At 41.7% G+C, this 15,267-nt stretch overlaps 1 protein-coding gene across 1 annotated transcript in view; it reads right to left on the reverse strand.

The window, feature by feature from the left end:
- Positions 1-15,264, reverse strand: part of CCDC62 (coiled-coil domain containing 62) — a 25,663-nt gene extending 10,399 nt beyond the window's left edge. The window contains 9 exon segments of the mRNA XM_015587957.2: positions 738-853; positions 1,212-1,300; positions 5,146-5,247; positions 7,170-7,341; positions 9,021-9,122; positions 11,190-11,356; positions 13,167-13,190; positions 13,193-13,340; positions 15,127-15,264. Of these exon segments, the coding sequence (XP_015443443.1) occupies positions 738-853; positions 1,212-1,300; positions 5,146-5,247; positions 7,170-7,341; positions 9,021-9,122; positions 11,190-11,356; positions 13,167-13,190; positions 13,193-13,340; positions 15,127-15,162 (956 nt within the window). The 5' untranslated portion in view covers positions 15,163-15,264.
- Positions 15,265-15,267: the final 3 nt, after the last annotated feature.

A 15,267-nucleotide genomic window follows, 5' to 3' on the forward strand; every position in this document is an offset into this window, starting at 1 on the left:
AGGCCTGGGAAGAGAAGTGCTGGACCCGCCGTCACGCCGTCTGCACCAGCCCTCGCCCCGTGGATCCCTCTGCAGGAACCACGGACTCGTGGGTCAAGGAGCCGCCGTCAGACCGGGGCAGGCTGGGCGGTCATGGCAGCCGCGGGGAACTTCCCGAAGCCCCGTTCCTTCCCATGACCCCTTGGGAAAGTGGACCGAATTTAACTGTGGGACAGCCACGTGCCTGTTAAACCAAACCATGCCACAGATATTTCTGTTTTAATTTTAGAGAAACCCATTTAATTCACACACGGCTCATCATGGGGAAGGGACATCTCCTTCCAGCAGCTGGGACGAGGAGAGCCAAGGCGAGCACAGAGCTGAGAGCCCCACTCCAGCACACCCCTTAAAAAAAATCTGTGGCTTTCCCTATTTCTAGCCCAGTGCCTATAACACGGCGAGAGCTGAATGAATGAATACATGATTCATCCCTGGAGTTCTACTTTAGCTCAAAGCCTCCTACACAACAGACACACGATCATGTTTAACGAATTTCTGTTATCAAGTGGCTAGATTAGGATCGTGCCTAAAACTCTAAGCCCAGGCCTGGCCACCACCCAGGAGAATGATCATCATGAGCGCACGTATGTCACAGTGGGGTTGGTAGCAGGTGCTGGCCCACAGTAAGTGCTTAACAAATACTGACTGAATGATGGAATAAAATACAAGGTCGTATTAACAGATCTTCCTATGATTACCTGGATTCCAGGGCCTTTGATTCCTCCATCTTTGAGTCATACATCTGTATTAATTCCTGAGAATTTTCCACATTGAAATTAAGAAACTGCAGATCACTCTGTTGTTTTACATAAATCTGCCACAGATATTGATAAATGAATATAAATGTAACACTAAAACTAAATTGAGCCAATAATTTGGTACTTTCAAATTCTACACAGTCAGACCAGATAATGACTAGAGAAACAGGCTAAATGTTTTCGCTTTTATTTTTCCTACGTTAACACTGACATTTGTTAGTATAACTGGTCTCCTAACCTTTAATTACCATAAACAAGACCCTATCTGCTAAGCTAAAAGTAACACGCATTGAATGTAGTTAGGGCTCCAGAAGCACCATCAACAAAATCAACAGACACACACTTTTCCTAATTTGATGTTTCTTTGTAAATGTTTCCCACCTAATAGTAAAAGAAATATAACTGGAGACACACCTGTCTCAAATTATGCAGTTCTGCGTTCGTGCGTTCTTGCTTTGACTTTGCAATATCAAGTAACTCATCTTTCCGTTTTTCTCTCTCTGCTATTGAAGAATAAATATTATTAAAATATTTTTCAGCAGCCCTATCGACACAAGCCTCTTCATTTTCAACAATTTATGCCTGGCTAACGTTCTTTTCCCCTTGTTCCTGAATTTAAAAATAGCGAAGTGAATGGCTGAGAACAGCTGTGAAACGTGATTCTAACCAGATCCTTCATCCAATCTGAAAACTTTTGTAATATATTTAATGCTAAGTCAAAAAAGGACTCAAAGTTGTATCAACTCTATGACAAGGTACACGTGTGTGCTTGTATGTGTGCATGGATGCACACGTGCACAGAAAAGTCGGGGTGCACGGAGGCCGACACATTAAAAAGTTATCTTTGGATGGGAGGATGAATGACAATTATTTTCCTCTCTTCTTCTGGGGAGGAAGAGGTTGATTTTAAATCTTTAAAATATATACACATTACTTTAAAGTTTAGTTTTTTGCACACTGCACAGGTAACTTATGAATGTATTTTCGTTGTAAAAATCCAAACATATTACCTCTACCGACAGAAAAAAATCAACAGTACAAGGGGCAAAAATCACTATTTTTACCAATAGGCCAGTCAGCCTAATACAATCTCACAATCTGGCCCTTCCTATGTGTTCTCACTGACCAAAACCGATGATGTTTGTACCTGTGGGGTCCCCACAGGCAGATAAACGGTATTTCCATTTTAATGAAAGCCCAGCATTCTTTTAAAGACTTCCTATTTCTTGAAAACTCCTTTTACCTGATAGGTGATTCAGATTCAGAATTCCATTCAGTAAACGTTTTACTTTCAATTTCTTAGTTCAAAGAGACAGAACAGAGATATATTCTTTTAAAATCTTCACTCTTTTACAAAGACCACAAACATTTTGCTGAAACACGGACACTTCACTATTATTAGAGTTGGGAAACGAGAAATCGGTATTTTAAAAAGTTTCATAGCTTGGTAAATGAAAATCCACAGAAAGGAAAGAATCTGAAGTGCTTGCTATACAAAGACTTGTACCAAAAAAATATTAATATTACACTTAAGGAGAAATCTTTTCATTCATATAGAAGTGAGAAATCAACAAATGCTTCACTTTAAAAATCAATCTTTACAAGAAGTTCAAACTAAACGTGTAAAATGACCCTTTAATTACATGAATCAGTTTTAAGTAAATCTGATAAAATGTAAATCAAAATTTACATCTTATATCTATGGTTTTTTCATAAAACACTGTTTTCACATGTCATTTCTGTAATGGATGAAAAAGAATAAAAATATTTATCTTTATCACATTACATTTGGAACAGCACAAAAACTATTTAAGGACAAAGGCGTGTGCTTTGCTACAGACTGCCACTCCACCTGGACAGCAATTCTGCAGTGTTTGCTGGTGGCCACAGGAGACCAGGAAGAGTGGGAAGGATCTGAGCAAAATCACACTCACACAACCTCCGACTTGGGTCTGCAGCATGTTTGACTTTAAAGGTAGTCCTTGTGCACACGATGGAGAACATGGAAAGCTCAGTGAAGGCCGCAGTGCCAGGTTCAAACTACCATGTCTTTTCTATTCAGTTCTGAACTTTTTTGCATTAATTGCGTCAACACCATAACGAAAGCAGACATACGTGGTGGACTTGCATTATTTATATGGAGTTGTATTTAGCTGATGTGAACTCGATCATATGCACGAAGGAAAAATTTTAAAAAGGAAGCGCAGCTACTTTGGACAGTGGAAGTGATGCCCACAGCGCATCTGTGAGTGTCAGCTGGTCTCGAGTCCACGCGCCTCTCGTGTTAACGGCACCGTGACCCGCTGCGTGCATTCCTAGTCTTTAGAGACTTGTTTTGGATGCAGCACGCTCCCTAAACAAAAGCCAACCACTTTATCAGGCGTTCAAGACTAATCTTAAATATATTTGAGTTTTGCCTTAATCTCTAACTTTAGAATAATCTACTGTTGCGTAAGAGGCAATTCCACTGTAAATATAAACTGTTTTCCAAGATCACATACTTTTCTACCCGGCTGGGTGTAGCTGAGAGATCAAAGTGGACTGTCGGAGAACACAAAGGGGTCTGGAACTCTCTGCCGATACCTGCCCGAGCACGCGGCCCAAGAGAGACAGCACTGAGGTCTGGACCCAGCCAAATTCTGCTCAAGGCCCTGCCTTTCACTGACCAGGAGACCTCAGGCAGGCCACTCGGTCTCAGAGGGCCTCACCTCAGGGCTGTCGGGCCCTTGGAAGTGTAGCTACTATCGCCGTTTCATTTGCAAACTTCTTATAAGCATCTGTACAAATGAAACGTGTCCTTAAGCCTCTGGGAAGCACTTCGTCTTCAACAAGAGGAAAAAGAGTTTTGATCTTAAAAGTACATTTTTAGGACATCTTCCAACTTCAACTAAAATGTCATACTTTTTAGCCATAGCACCTGACAGTATATCATTATGTTAAACCTTTTAATATTATTTTTAGGTTTAACTCACTTTTATAATTTAAATACACAAAAATTGTTTTGAGACACTGGTATGAATAGAAAAGATGTTTAAGAAATCAGCTTAGGAATTGATAAAAAAAGTTATTTCGCAAAATGGATTCATTATAGTATTATGTAATAAATTCTATATATTTTACCTGGTCATACATAAGAGAATGTATGAGCAAAAAATGGTGAATCAAAAAGAAAAGACGCTGTTTCTTCCTCTGACCTCTGGCAGCATTTTATTCACAGCATTTGTATAGCACTGAATTCTCTAGGCCTGTGAGCTTCTTAGCAACTAAAAGAGTGCCTGGCACACAAATGCTGACCCAAAGGTGTTTGGACTCAGTTCTGAAGCTACTAATACATATATATCTTCTATCTCTCTGTCTCTGTCTCTGTCTGTCTCTCTCTCTTTAGCAATATGAAACATTACTCTGAGACAAAGCGATCCTAAAAATAATGGAAATAGTGGCCTCTAGTGGTAGAAAACGCATCCTTTAAATACATGAGATTTAAATTAAGAACTCCATTTTATTTGAAAAAATTTTAATAGAACACTACACTTTGCCTTCTAACTTATAGAAATGTATTCTCTTCCTATAAGGAGAGGCGCTGAGGGTAGGTGTAGACCCCCAAAATGTTCATTTAATTCTATTTGGAATTTTACCTCCAAATCTATTATTTTCCTAATACAAACTACCAAAAAGCCGAAGAAAGTCTTCGTGGCTGGCAGGGACAGAGAAGAGATCTACAGACTAGTGATATCCAGCCGGGAGCAGAAAAAGGAGAGGCTTCGCTCGCGGAAATTCTAAGACACTGAAGTGGGCGGGAAGAGGACGAAGCGTGAGGGAATGTGGGGGGCCGGGGGTATGAAATGCAGCTTCTATGTTCATCGGACAGGGCCCGAGTTACACCTTACTGATAAACTTGCTTTTATAGCATGAAAAAAATTCACCCCCAGCGTTATTACTTTAGGGTCACGCTGATGTAACACATGAGTATTTTTCCAACTGTAATAATTATAGGCAATCAATTTGCAAAACAGGAAAAATGTTGAATTGCTAATTTTTACATAGTATTTGCAAAGGTATAAACATCCTTCCTCCTTTGATTCATAAGATTCTTTTTTAATGAATTTTTAGTGAGAAGGATAGTCACACACCTGATCTGGGAGGGAGGCAGACCCTCGTTTTAGAGAAGAGGAAGCAGTTAAGTAGGAGGCATGATAACCGCTTTCAAATCCCCTGCCTGGGCCCTCCCCGTATCTAAAGGGTATTAAAATATATGTGTATATATTTAGTCTGTCATAGTAGTACTGTAGAAAGTTCAGGTTGCAAATATATAACTATTTAATCACTTCAACTAATTATCTATTTTTACCAGTAAAAACCAATTCATCGTGCAGGCAACTTTTCTCTTGCTTGAGGCGAATGATCTCTTCTCGTTGTTCATTATTTTCTGTTGTCTTTTCATTGAGATCCTCTTCATAAATAGAAGGAAAAAAAAGTCCTCAGATAAATAGCAGTTCCTAAGAGAATACACACTATGAATGCCTCGCATGACCTCAGCAACCCTCCCAGTTAATCCAAAGTCCTGTGAATGTCAGTCCATACGCGCCCACATCCGACATCTCCCTGCGTGCCTAGCGCTGCCCACTGGCCTCCCCGCTCCAGCCTCGCCTGCTGTCCCCAGAGCAATGGGGCTCTGCTCACGTCACCTCTCTGCTACGCTGAAAGCGAAACCCAAACTCGCCGTCAGCCCTGCGCGGCCTGGCCCTGCCTTTCATGCTCCCTTTTCCTCTCTGTTCCTGGGACGCGTCCCAACCTCGAAACCCACCATTGGGGTTTTTGCATTTTCTGCCCCTTCTGCCTGGAACGTTCTTGGCCAAGATCTTCCTATCTCTAAGTTTCAGCTCAAATGTTCTCTTCGAAGACAGTCCACCCAAACGAAATGAGTCTCTGTCCCTCTCTCTAGTTTACCATCCATTACTGCTTTTCTTAAAAAAAATAGTTTAATGGACATTCAATTTCTAAAATAAGGCATAAATATTGATGAAACAGACTTTTTAGTTGACTATCTCACCTAGGTATACAGAGCATCCAGTAAATATTTACCAAACACCTACAATGTACGCAGGAGCTGTGCCACTAACTGTAGATCTGAAGAAAAGGGTCGGTCCCCGACATCAAAGGGCCTACAGTGCGACTACGGCTGCAGTCACAAATGGAGCCACAAATGGAGACAAAAACCTATTATCTGCCACAAGTCAGGGCATCATGTGAACGAGATTGAGTCTTTTAAGTTAAATCGGCCACAATAAACTTGCAGTTTCAACAGCAGCTCGCTGCCTCGCGAGGCACTCACTATGGATGGACAGACGGATGGTGGGACGCAGAAGAAATCCCCCCACAGCATGGCTCTGTCACCTGAAGGGTGCTTTTCCACCGTGGGAGTCAGTCTTCGTGCCTAGCGTGATGACCATTTATAAAGGGTGATGCTATGGGTGCGGACGGAAGGCCAAAGAGACAGCTCCTCAGCCCGGCAGCCTGAGGAAGGCAGGGCCCCGCCCCAGCCTCGCAGACGAATTTAAATTCTGACTCCATCACCTACGTCCATACTCAAGCGCACAGCACTAACCTATCTGGTATACCTGGCCTTCGCTTCGTTATAAAACTTCAAGTGACACTACTCAGAAAGAAACGGATCATGCAGTTACTGTGAGAATGCAAACAGAAAAGGAGGACCCGGAGGAATTTTAAAACCGACCACGCACGGAAGGCCAGTCTGGCAGGCTGTGCTGTCAGTGCTGGTTCCTCGTCCCTCCCGCCAAGGGGCAGAGGGTGTTTCTCTACTGCTTGACCTAGGGCTGAGCCATGTGACTTGCTCTGGCCAACAGAATGAGGAGGAGGCGAGGTTGTGTCAGGTCCTCACGAGTTTGTGCTTCTCATAAGCTCCTGCCTCCACCGTGGGGGGAAGCGCCCAGGCTGGCCTACAGGTGGGGAGGTGACACTCAGGAAGCGGAACTGCGCCAGGATGAGCAGCCCAGCTGGGCCCAACTGAGACCGGCCCATTCCCGCTTCCAGGCGCGTGCGTTTAGGAAAGGCTCACTGCTGCAAGCCACCAGGACAGTGTCGCCGGTTCTTACGAAGTATGTACTGGCAACAGCTAACTGTATGGCAGAGGCAGGATTATTTTTAAAACATAACGCATTATGCAGTTTCCCCAACTCTGTTATTTATCTTGCAATAAAAAAACTGCAGCATAATTCTATGCACACAAAATGAACACTTCGTGGTAGGACCTAAAGCCAGCAACAGACCTAGTCTCAATCATGAGATTGAGTGAACCTGAATAAGGAAATATATTTCCAGGACAAAATGCTTAAATTTATGTCTCTTCCTTACCTTTTAGTTTATTAATTTCAACCTTAAGCGTCTTCAATTTCTGCTTACAATCTTGCTTTTCTTTCACGATACAAGTCTCCACCATCTTGGCGTCGCGTAAGGCATGCTCTAATAATTTGAATTTACCCGAGCAGTCCGCGATGTGACTGACTGCCTCAATAATATCTTTGTCCTAAAAACCAGATGTGAAAACTGTTATATGAGGTTTTTAAATTCCAACCAATCGATGCGAAAAAATTACATTTGTTAAGAAGTCATTGTGTGCCAGACTGCATTCTAAGCATTTTTCAGGGGTAATTCATTTAATCTGCACGGTAACTCTCTGAGGTACTATTATATCCCCATGCGACAGACGAGTCACTATTAAATTGTCCACGATTACACAACTAACTAGAGATGGAGTTGACTAGCCAGCTGGCCCCGGAAACCACACACGACCCAGCATGGAAAGCTTAGGACCAGATAATTCAACTAAGAAAACCTAAGAGCAACAGGAAGCCTGGTGGCCCTTGAGGGGGCTTCCGCTCTGCATTACAGATAACCCCATGGGCCCTGCTCTTCCTCCCTTCCTTTTCGGCTGGTTAAAATGACTCCAAGACCCTATTTAAAACCCACCCACATCAGAACTTCTTATTGTCGAGGTAATTGTTTTAATTACAAAAAAAAGGTATCTGCTTGTTGAAAAGCAATTCAAACAATACCTAAAAGTATAAAAATACTAAGTGAAAGTTCTCTCCCTCCCCTACTAATAACTTTTTTTTTTTTAGGCAAGGCAACCCTTAGTTGACCTCACAGATTGTAAGGACCTTGCCAGCTTACAATCTCTTATTTTTTATTTTTTACAGCACCTGATCTTCCATCCAAGTACTCACCAGGCCTGACCCTGCTTAGCTTCTGAGATCAGACGGGATCGGGCTTGTTCAGGGTGGCGTGGCCGTAGACACTAATAACTGTTATCAGCAGGTCTGACCTCTGCTGGAGGACAAGGCTTTCTGGCCTAGCATGTGTGATCATGAAAAGTCTCGCAGTCTGCACATCTCACACTAGGAGGGCTCATGGGAGAAAGGGGGGCTGGACAAACCGTTTAAAAGCTGATGGGACTTTGTGATCAGACCAATGGCAAAAAATCCGGCAGTCCTATTAGGTACACAAATACAGTTCAGCAAATGTCAACACAGATGCGTCAGGAAGCCAGTCCTTTTCAGCATCCTCATTATACTCAGAGCTTCGCCAGGCAGTTCGCTACGACGGAAGCCGTGGTGGTTGGTGAAACCACTAAACTAGTCGCCACTTGGCTAAAGGCAATTCTGAAGCTTTTAATATTTTCTCTTTAATTTTAAGAAAGCTTGCCCCTGATCACCTGAAAACACGAATGTGCTGGGAAAAATCACACATGAATCAGCATGAGTGTTCTATTCCGCCACCACCATTTCCCTACGAGCCGGCTGTCAAACACGTGCTACGCCGAAGAGACCGTTCGCCAGTCACTGTTTATGGCACGTCAGTAACTATACGCATAACTGCTCGGCTGCTAACAGGTCTTCTCTCCAAGAAAAATGATCAACCAGCCAGCTGACGGCCAGTGACCTTGTGCAACCTCACAATGGATGCCTCAGAAGGAAACGAGGTAATCTGGGCCCAAAAGTGGAGACCTGCCTCCTCTCTCAGGGCCTCGGAGTCATTTTAAACTTGTTTCCCTCGTTTCTAAAATGAGAATTTCAACAAAGAGAGCAATACCGGCAGTTCTATCTATTTGCGTTGCTATGGGACTTAAGTAAGATCATGTCTGTGACTATACTACATAAGCTACGAAGTACCCCGGCGAATGGAGGCAGTACTATTTGAAATTACCTTTAGCTTTATCATGGTCGTGAGAGCCTGTTCTCGAGCTTGTAATTGTCCTACCTGAGCAGAAAGTTCCACTAATGTGTTGCTGAGATTTTCGTTTCTAGCCTACAAGGGAACAACACATAAATACTAATTTGTGAGTCATTTAAAAGCTTTCGTTACTATCATCAGCCACAATCTGTGCTCATTCTTCTGTTTTTTTTTTTTTTAGCTTTTTTTTAGTAATAAAGTGGGCTAAGTAAGCAGTCACCTAAAACGAATACAATATCTATTTCCCCATTACCTCTCGCATCCTCTCAATATTGTGTTTGCTCATCTGGATTATTGGTAATGTCTGTACGCGTGTCTACTTCCTAATGCCTTTTATGTATAATTCTAGGTTGGCAAGAAAGAAGGAAAGAAAGAAATGAATGAAAAGTGAATCAGTAAGAGATTTCCTCTGCTGAAAATAAAATAGCATTGGTAAACTTCTGTGCGTCTTTTTTTAATTTTATTTTTTACTCTGTGTTGAAGGAACTTCCTATTGGTATTCTCACTTATGAGATTTTTTTAAAACCATAGAACTATATATGATATAATTATTGAGTATATGATGAATTTATTGGTTAGAAAAAATAATCAGGCTTTTTAAAAGATAACTCTATGGAGGAAAATGAAATTCATGTTATTAAGTGAAAGAAGCCAACCTGAAAAGGCTACATACTATGTAATTCTAACTGTACGACATACTAGGAAAAATAAAACGACGGAGACAGTAAAAAGATCCGTGGTTGCCAGGGGTCACGGGAGGGAGCAATGGAGCCCAGAGGACTTTCAAGTGGTGAAACTACTCTGTATGACACTGTAAGTGGTTACATGTCATCATACATTTGTCAAAACCCACAGAATACACACCACCAAGAGTGAACCTGAATGTAAGCTATGGACCCTGGGGGATAATGACGGGCTGTACAGACTCACTGATGACAACGCACGCACTGAGGTGGTTGGTGCAGAATGTCCACAGGGGGGAGGCTGTGTGTGGGGAAGGCAGGGGATGTATGAGGAATCTCTGTATGTTCCACTCTAAAACTGCCCTAAAAAATAATGTTTATTAATTTACAAAAACCATCCCACTATAGACTGAATTGCATCCTCCCAAATGCATATGCCTAATCCCAATGTGACAGTATGTGGAGATGGGCCTCTGGGAGACAGTTAGGTTCAGATGAGGTCATGCAGGTGAGGCCCTCAGAATGAGATAGTACACTTACAAGAGGAGACACCAGAGAGCTTGCTTGCTCTCTCCATGGCTTGAGGACACACACAGCAAGAAGGTGGCTGTCTATAAGCCACAGAAGAGAGCCCTCACCGGAAACCAACCATGCTGGCGCCCTGATCTTGGACTTCTAGCCTCTAGAACTATGAAGAAAGAAATTTCTGTTGTTTAAGCCACCCAATCTATGGTGTTTCACTATGGCAGCCCAAGGTGACTGTTACATTTCCAGTTTTTAATTCAACATTATCAATAGATTCTAGAATAGTTTTTACTTATTTTAGAGACAGAAACTGTCTAGAATAGTAATCTGAAAAAAAATTTTAAAGGTATAAAATAAAATCTATATTATTACAATGAATTCTAAGACTCATATTACTAAGACCTATACTAATATCATTCTGAAAAAAATATGAAAAATATAACAAAAAATAATAATGGCTTTTTCTGTGCCTCTCATAAACATGAGCTCAAAAAATATCTGGTGACTGACAAGCTGAACTGAAAATTTAAAAACCAGACTTAAAGATTTTATTCTCCACACGCCACTAACATGTGTAGATATTTGTTTATCATGTCAGCTACGACACAAGTCTTTAGAAAGCATAATTTGAAGCTACCAAATTTATGATGGTGACCTCAGACTTTGAGAAAGGCTTTCTAAAATGACCCATTGTTGATACGGCCTAACAGTTAGAAAAGGGTTGTAATGAAGCTTCTTCAAGACAGAACAGCACTGTGCAGCTAACCGAAGCAATGCAATGGATATGAAACTGATGACTGATGACGGAGCGATGGATGTGCTTTCCCACACACACACGCACGCATTTTTAATGGAGAAATTTAAGTCTCCATTTTCAATAACTGAAACACAAACAGAATTCGAGCAGTGAAGCTTATCACGACATAAAACCAACCTCGAGGTCTTCAGAGAGGAGGGAGGAATGAGTTGCCTTTTGAGCCATTTCCTGGAGCTGGAGCTGAGTCTTCTGAAGGGCCGTCTGGCATTCAATTTGATTAGATTCAAGGGTTTTTACCTTCTTTGTGAGTGACTTGATTATTTCAGTTCTTTTATGTAGTTCACCTGAGGGAAATTTCATCAATTTATTTGGGGTCAGATCTGAAGCTTAAAATGTATTATTTTCCAACACATCATGAAAAACTAAGTGTGCTAAAGAATTTTTTAAAAGATAATTCTTTTCAAAGTTTTATTATAAAATGTGTGATACTGTACCCCATTCGAGGAATAGAACACTGTAGGCAACTCCTGTATGTCACTTACTGAACAGAATCTCTCCAATTTCCACTCTCCCAACCACTACTCTGATCTTAATAATTTCCTTACTTTTTACTATAGTTTAGTATAGTTTATTATAGTTTTACCACCTATGACCACATCCCTTTATAAATTCTTCTGTCTGCTTTTTTCACTTAAGTATGCTCCTGAGATTGATCTATATTGCTGCAACCCTGTCTGTACACTGTCATTTCTACAAAATGTCCCAGTATATGACTATGCCAAAATCTATCCATCTATATTCTATTACTGATGGTCACTGGGTTGTTTCCACTTTGCAGATATAATGAACAATGTTGCTCTGAATAGTCCTGTCCATGCATCTTGGTGCGTTTTTGCAGGAGTTCCTCTCCAGCCCGGCTACCCAAAGTGGTCCTTGGACCAGCAGCACTGACATCACCGGGAACCTGTCAGAAATGCAGACTCTCAAGCTCCAGACCTATTGTATTAGAATCTATAGGTTTACAAGATCCTGAGGCCATTCATGTGCACACTGAAGTGGATGGAAACGCTGGGACAACAGTTATGTGTATCTTCAACTTTACGAGAAACCGTGAAACGATTTTCCAAAGTAGTCGTACCAACTGACGCATTTACCAGCAGTGAACAGCCTTCCCGTGGCCCCATGCCTTTACCGACACCTGATAATTTCTACCCGGCTGGTAAGTGTGAAATGTTGTCTCACTACGGTTTTAATTTTCATTTCCTAATTACTAATGAGAATGAGAACCTTTTTATATATTTATTGCCCATTCAGTTTTCCATGAAATGCCTATTCAAGTTCCTTATTTTAAATCCAGATACTGATGGTTATATATATATAATGTTACCTTGTTCTTGAACATGTTTACACAAAATATTTTATGTGATCTTATATTACATCTAATATGCAACTATAGTAAACAGTGTGTTTAGGTGTATCTACGTGTAGACAGAGTATGGGAAAAGTAAAATCAGATGGTCCTCAAAGAAATGGAAAAATTATGCATATTTAGATTGTCATATTTACAGGATCCTTGTGTAATATAAAGAAAAAGGTGCAGTATGGTTATCTTTCTATTAAACAGATCTAGTGTTTTCCCCTCTAATACTCTCGTATCAACGTAGTGTCAATAGAACATTCAGACTTTAGGGCAGCACTAAAGGAATAAAAAAGAACTAAAATATGGAACAAAAAAATTTTTGCAAGCCATTTTTGAGATTGCTACCATTTTAAAAGATGACTGTGTTAGGTACTTAAGATCAAATTCAACATCAAGAGTTTAAAATCTTTAGTCAGTTCATGAGAAATGGTTAGTTCTGTGGCATCCTTATCTATATTCTAGCTCAAAACTAATTTCCTAAAGACTCGCTCTTGGCACTCCATGTTAACTGGAGCTCTACCCAGCACGCTTTCTACGTTTAAGTGCTTTGCCTGCCCTACTTTAATTCGCATTGTTTGTTTGATTGTGAGTGTTCGCAAAGTCCTCCTCTCTTCAATGAAACGAAACTCCAGGACAGCAGGCACAGTGCTGAGGTAATCTTTCTCTAGCATTCTCATTTTAATGTGTTAGCATATTAGAAGTGCACAACGGGTGTTACTGAATGCATTTCTGACCTTCTAACTTGCTGCAACGCTCTGCCGATCCTCTTCCCATGAAAGAAGTTGTCTCTGATGTACTGCAACCATATCATTGAGCTCTTTATCGCGATCTTTTAATTCTCCAATGAGCAGCTGCAGCTCTTTCCGTTGTTTCTCGATAGTGGAAATCTCGACTTCTGACCCGATGTTCTGATCATAGAAAGTGGTTTCACAGCAGAATAAAACTAATCAATAACATAAATCGGCCAAAGCACATTTTCCAAATAATTATATCTTCTTTTGCTGCCAATCTAAGGTAGTTAAATTAACTTTCACTCACTGTGTATAAATGGTATCAAAATTATGTGTACTGAAAACAAGCGTCCACACCCGCTACGCCCTGTACGGCTATCATTTTGTCATGGCACATACACCACTCTTGAAAATTCAGACCGTCTGTAAAACCTCCATTGGCTAATCACAAATGAACCTGTTTCTGCGTATTTTTCTTTACCCAGCCTCTCCTTGTATCAATTAACAATATATTATCCCTCACCTTGCCCAGGAATCCTGGGGTGATCAAGTAAAGGGAAACATGGAAATAAGTACTGTTTAAATGTAAATAATTCTCATAACATCTAACACATCTTTAAACATTCAATCTACCAAGAACAACTTAATATTAAGACTGGTCCAAACTCAGCATATCTATTTGAAAATAAATTTTGTAAAGGAAAATTTTCAAACACACACACACAGAAGACAGAAGAAGAGCACAATGAACCCCCACACACGCAGTGCCCAGGTGCTGCTCTTATGAAGATTTTCTCGTTTCAATTTTTTTTTTGTTATTGACAAAAAATACATTGCACTCTTACATACTTTGGTATGCATCTCTAAAAATGAACATTTTTACATAACCACGATGCCCTTTTCACACCGACCAAAGCTACCTACAACAATTCCTTTCAAGCATACATCATTTTAAAGTCCAGTGCAGTGAAACTGGTCTGACCTGAAGTGTGAATCCAGAATTAGTCACTTAGTGACCCTCTAACCTTGGGCAAGTTACTTAACTCCTCTAAGCAGATAGTTTCCTAACCGGCAAAATGCTAAAAACAGCATGTGACCTCTTAGAGTTGTGTGTATTGTGGAAGATGAGCTCTGTCAAGCGCTTGACAGTACTTGGCACTTAGTAGGCACTCGACAAACATTAGCTATTAAGATTAAGTCACCTTTCAAAATATGGTTCTGTCCTCATCTGTGAAATAAAGAACTAAACAAAACACATTGCTTTAAGAATTCTAGCTTAGACAGTCAAGTTCACTAGAGTCTCATCTACATCATTGCTATTTTCTGAAAAATAAGATTTGTAAATAGATAATAACGAATGAACTACAGTTACTCACTAGTACATAAACACAGAAAATGGAATTTGGAGCCAAAGGATTCCAAATCACAAGACTTGAATTCTGGTCTTTGGTAAGCCACTCATTAATTCACTCATTCATGCCACAAAACATTTACTGCGCACCAAGTGGCTTGGGAACACAGCAAAGGGGCGCGCGGGCGAAGAGCATGTATAGTCCAGCATCGGAAAACCGGCAATAATCCCAGTGTACAAAAAAGTTCATCTCACAGTATAGACCGACACATGCACGCTTCGGGCAAGTTCGCTTTCCAGACTTTTTGCGGAAACGGAGTTATGACTGCGCCGCCCCCCACTGGCTGCTCCCTCTCCACGAGCGCCCGCTGTCATCGTTAGGCGGGCACCCGGTCCCCGCACTCGTCCCTGCGCCTGGGCTGAACGTCAGGGTCCCCGGAGGTCAGGAGACCGACGCGACGCCCCGTTTCTCCTCGACGACCCGCGTGCGGTTTTCAATTTAAGCGGAAACCGTGCCTTAAAAGCCCCCCGAGTTCGGCCAGGATGCACGTCGTGCCCCGAGGCCTGCCGTCCCCTCGCCCCGGGAACGGCGGGCCCGCGGCGGCCGCTCACCTGGCGCCCGGCGAAGAAGGTCGCCGAAGGGTTCATAGGCGTGTCCTCCGCCGCCGCCGGAGAAAGTCGCTGTGCGCAGCGTCACCTTAGAAACGCCATAGGCGCGCCTGCCCGGAGCGGCGGGGGGCGAGCCCCGAGAGC

This window comes from Pteropus alecto, unplaced genomic scaffold (genome assembly GCF_000325575.1).
Source record: "Pteropus alecto unplaced genomic scaffold, ASM32557v1 scaffold213, whole genome shotgun sequence".
NCBI classification, from domain to species: Eukaryota; Metazoa; Chordata; class Mammalia; order Chiroptera; family Pteropodidae; genus Pteropus; species Pteropus alecto.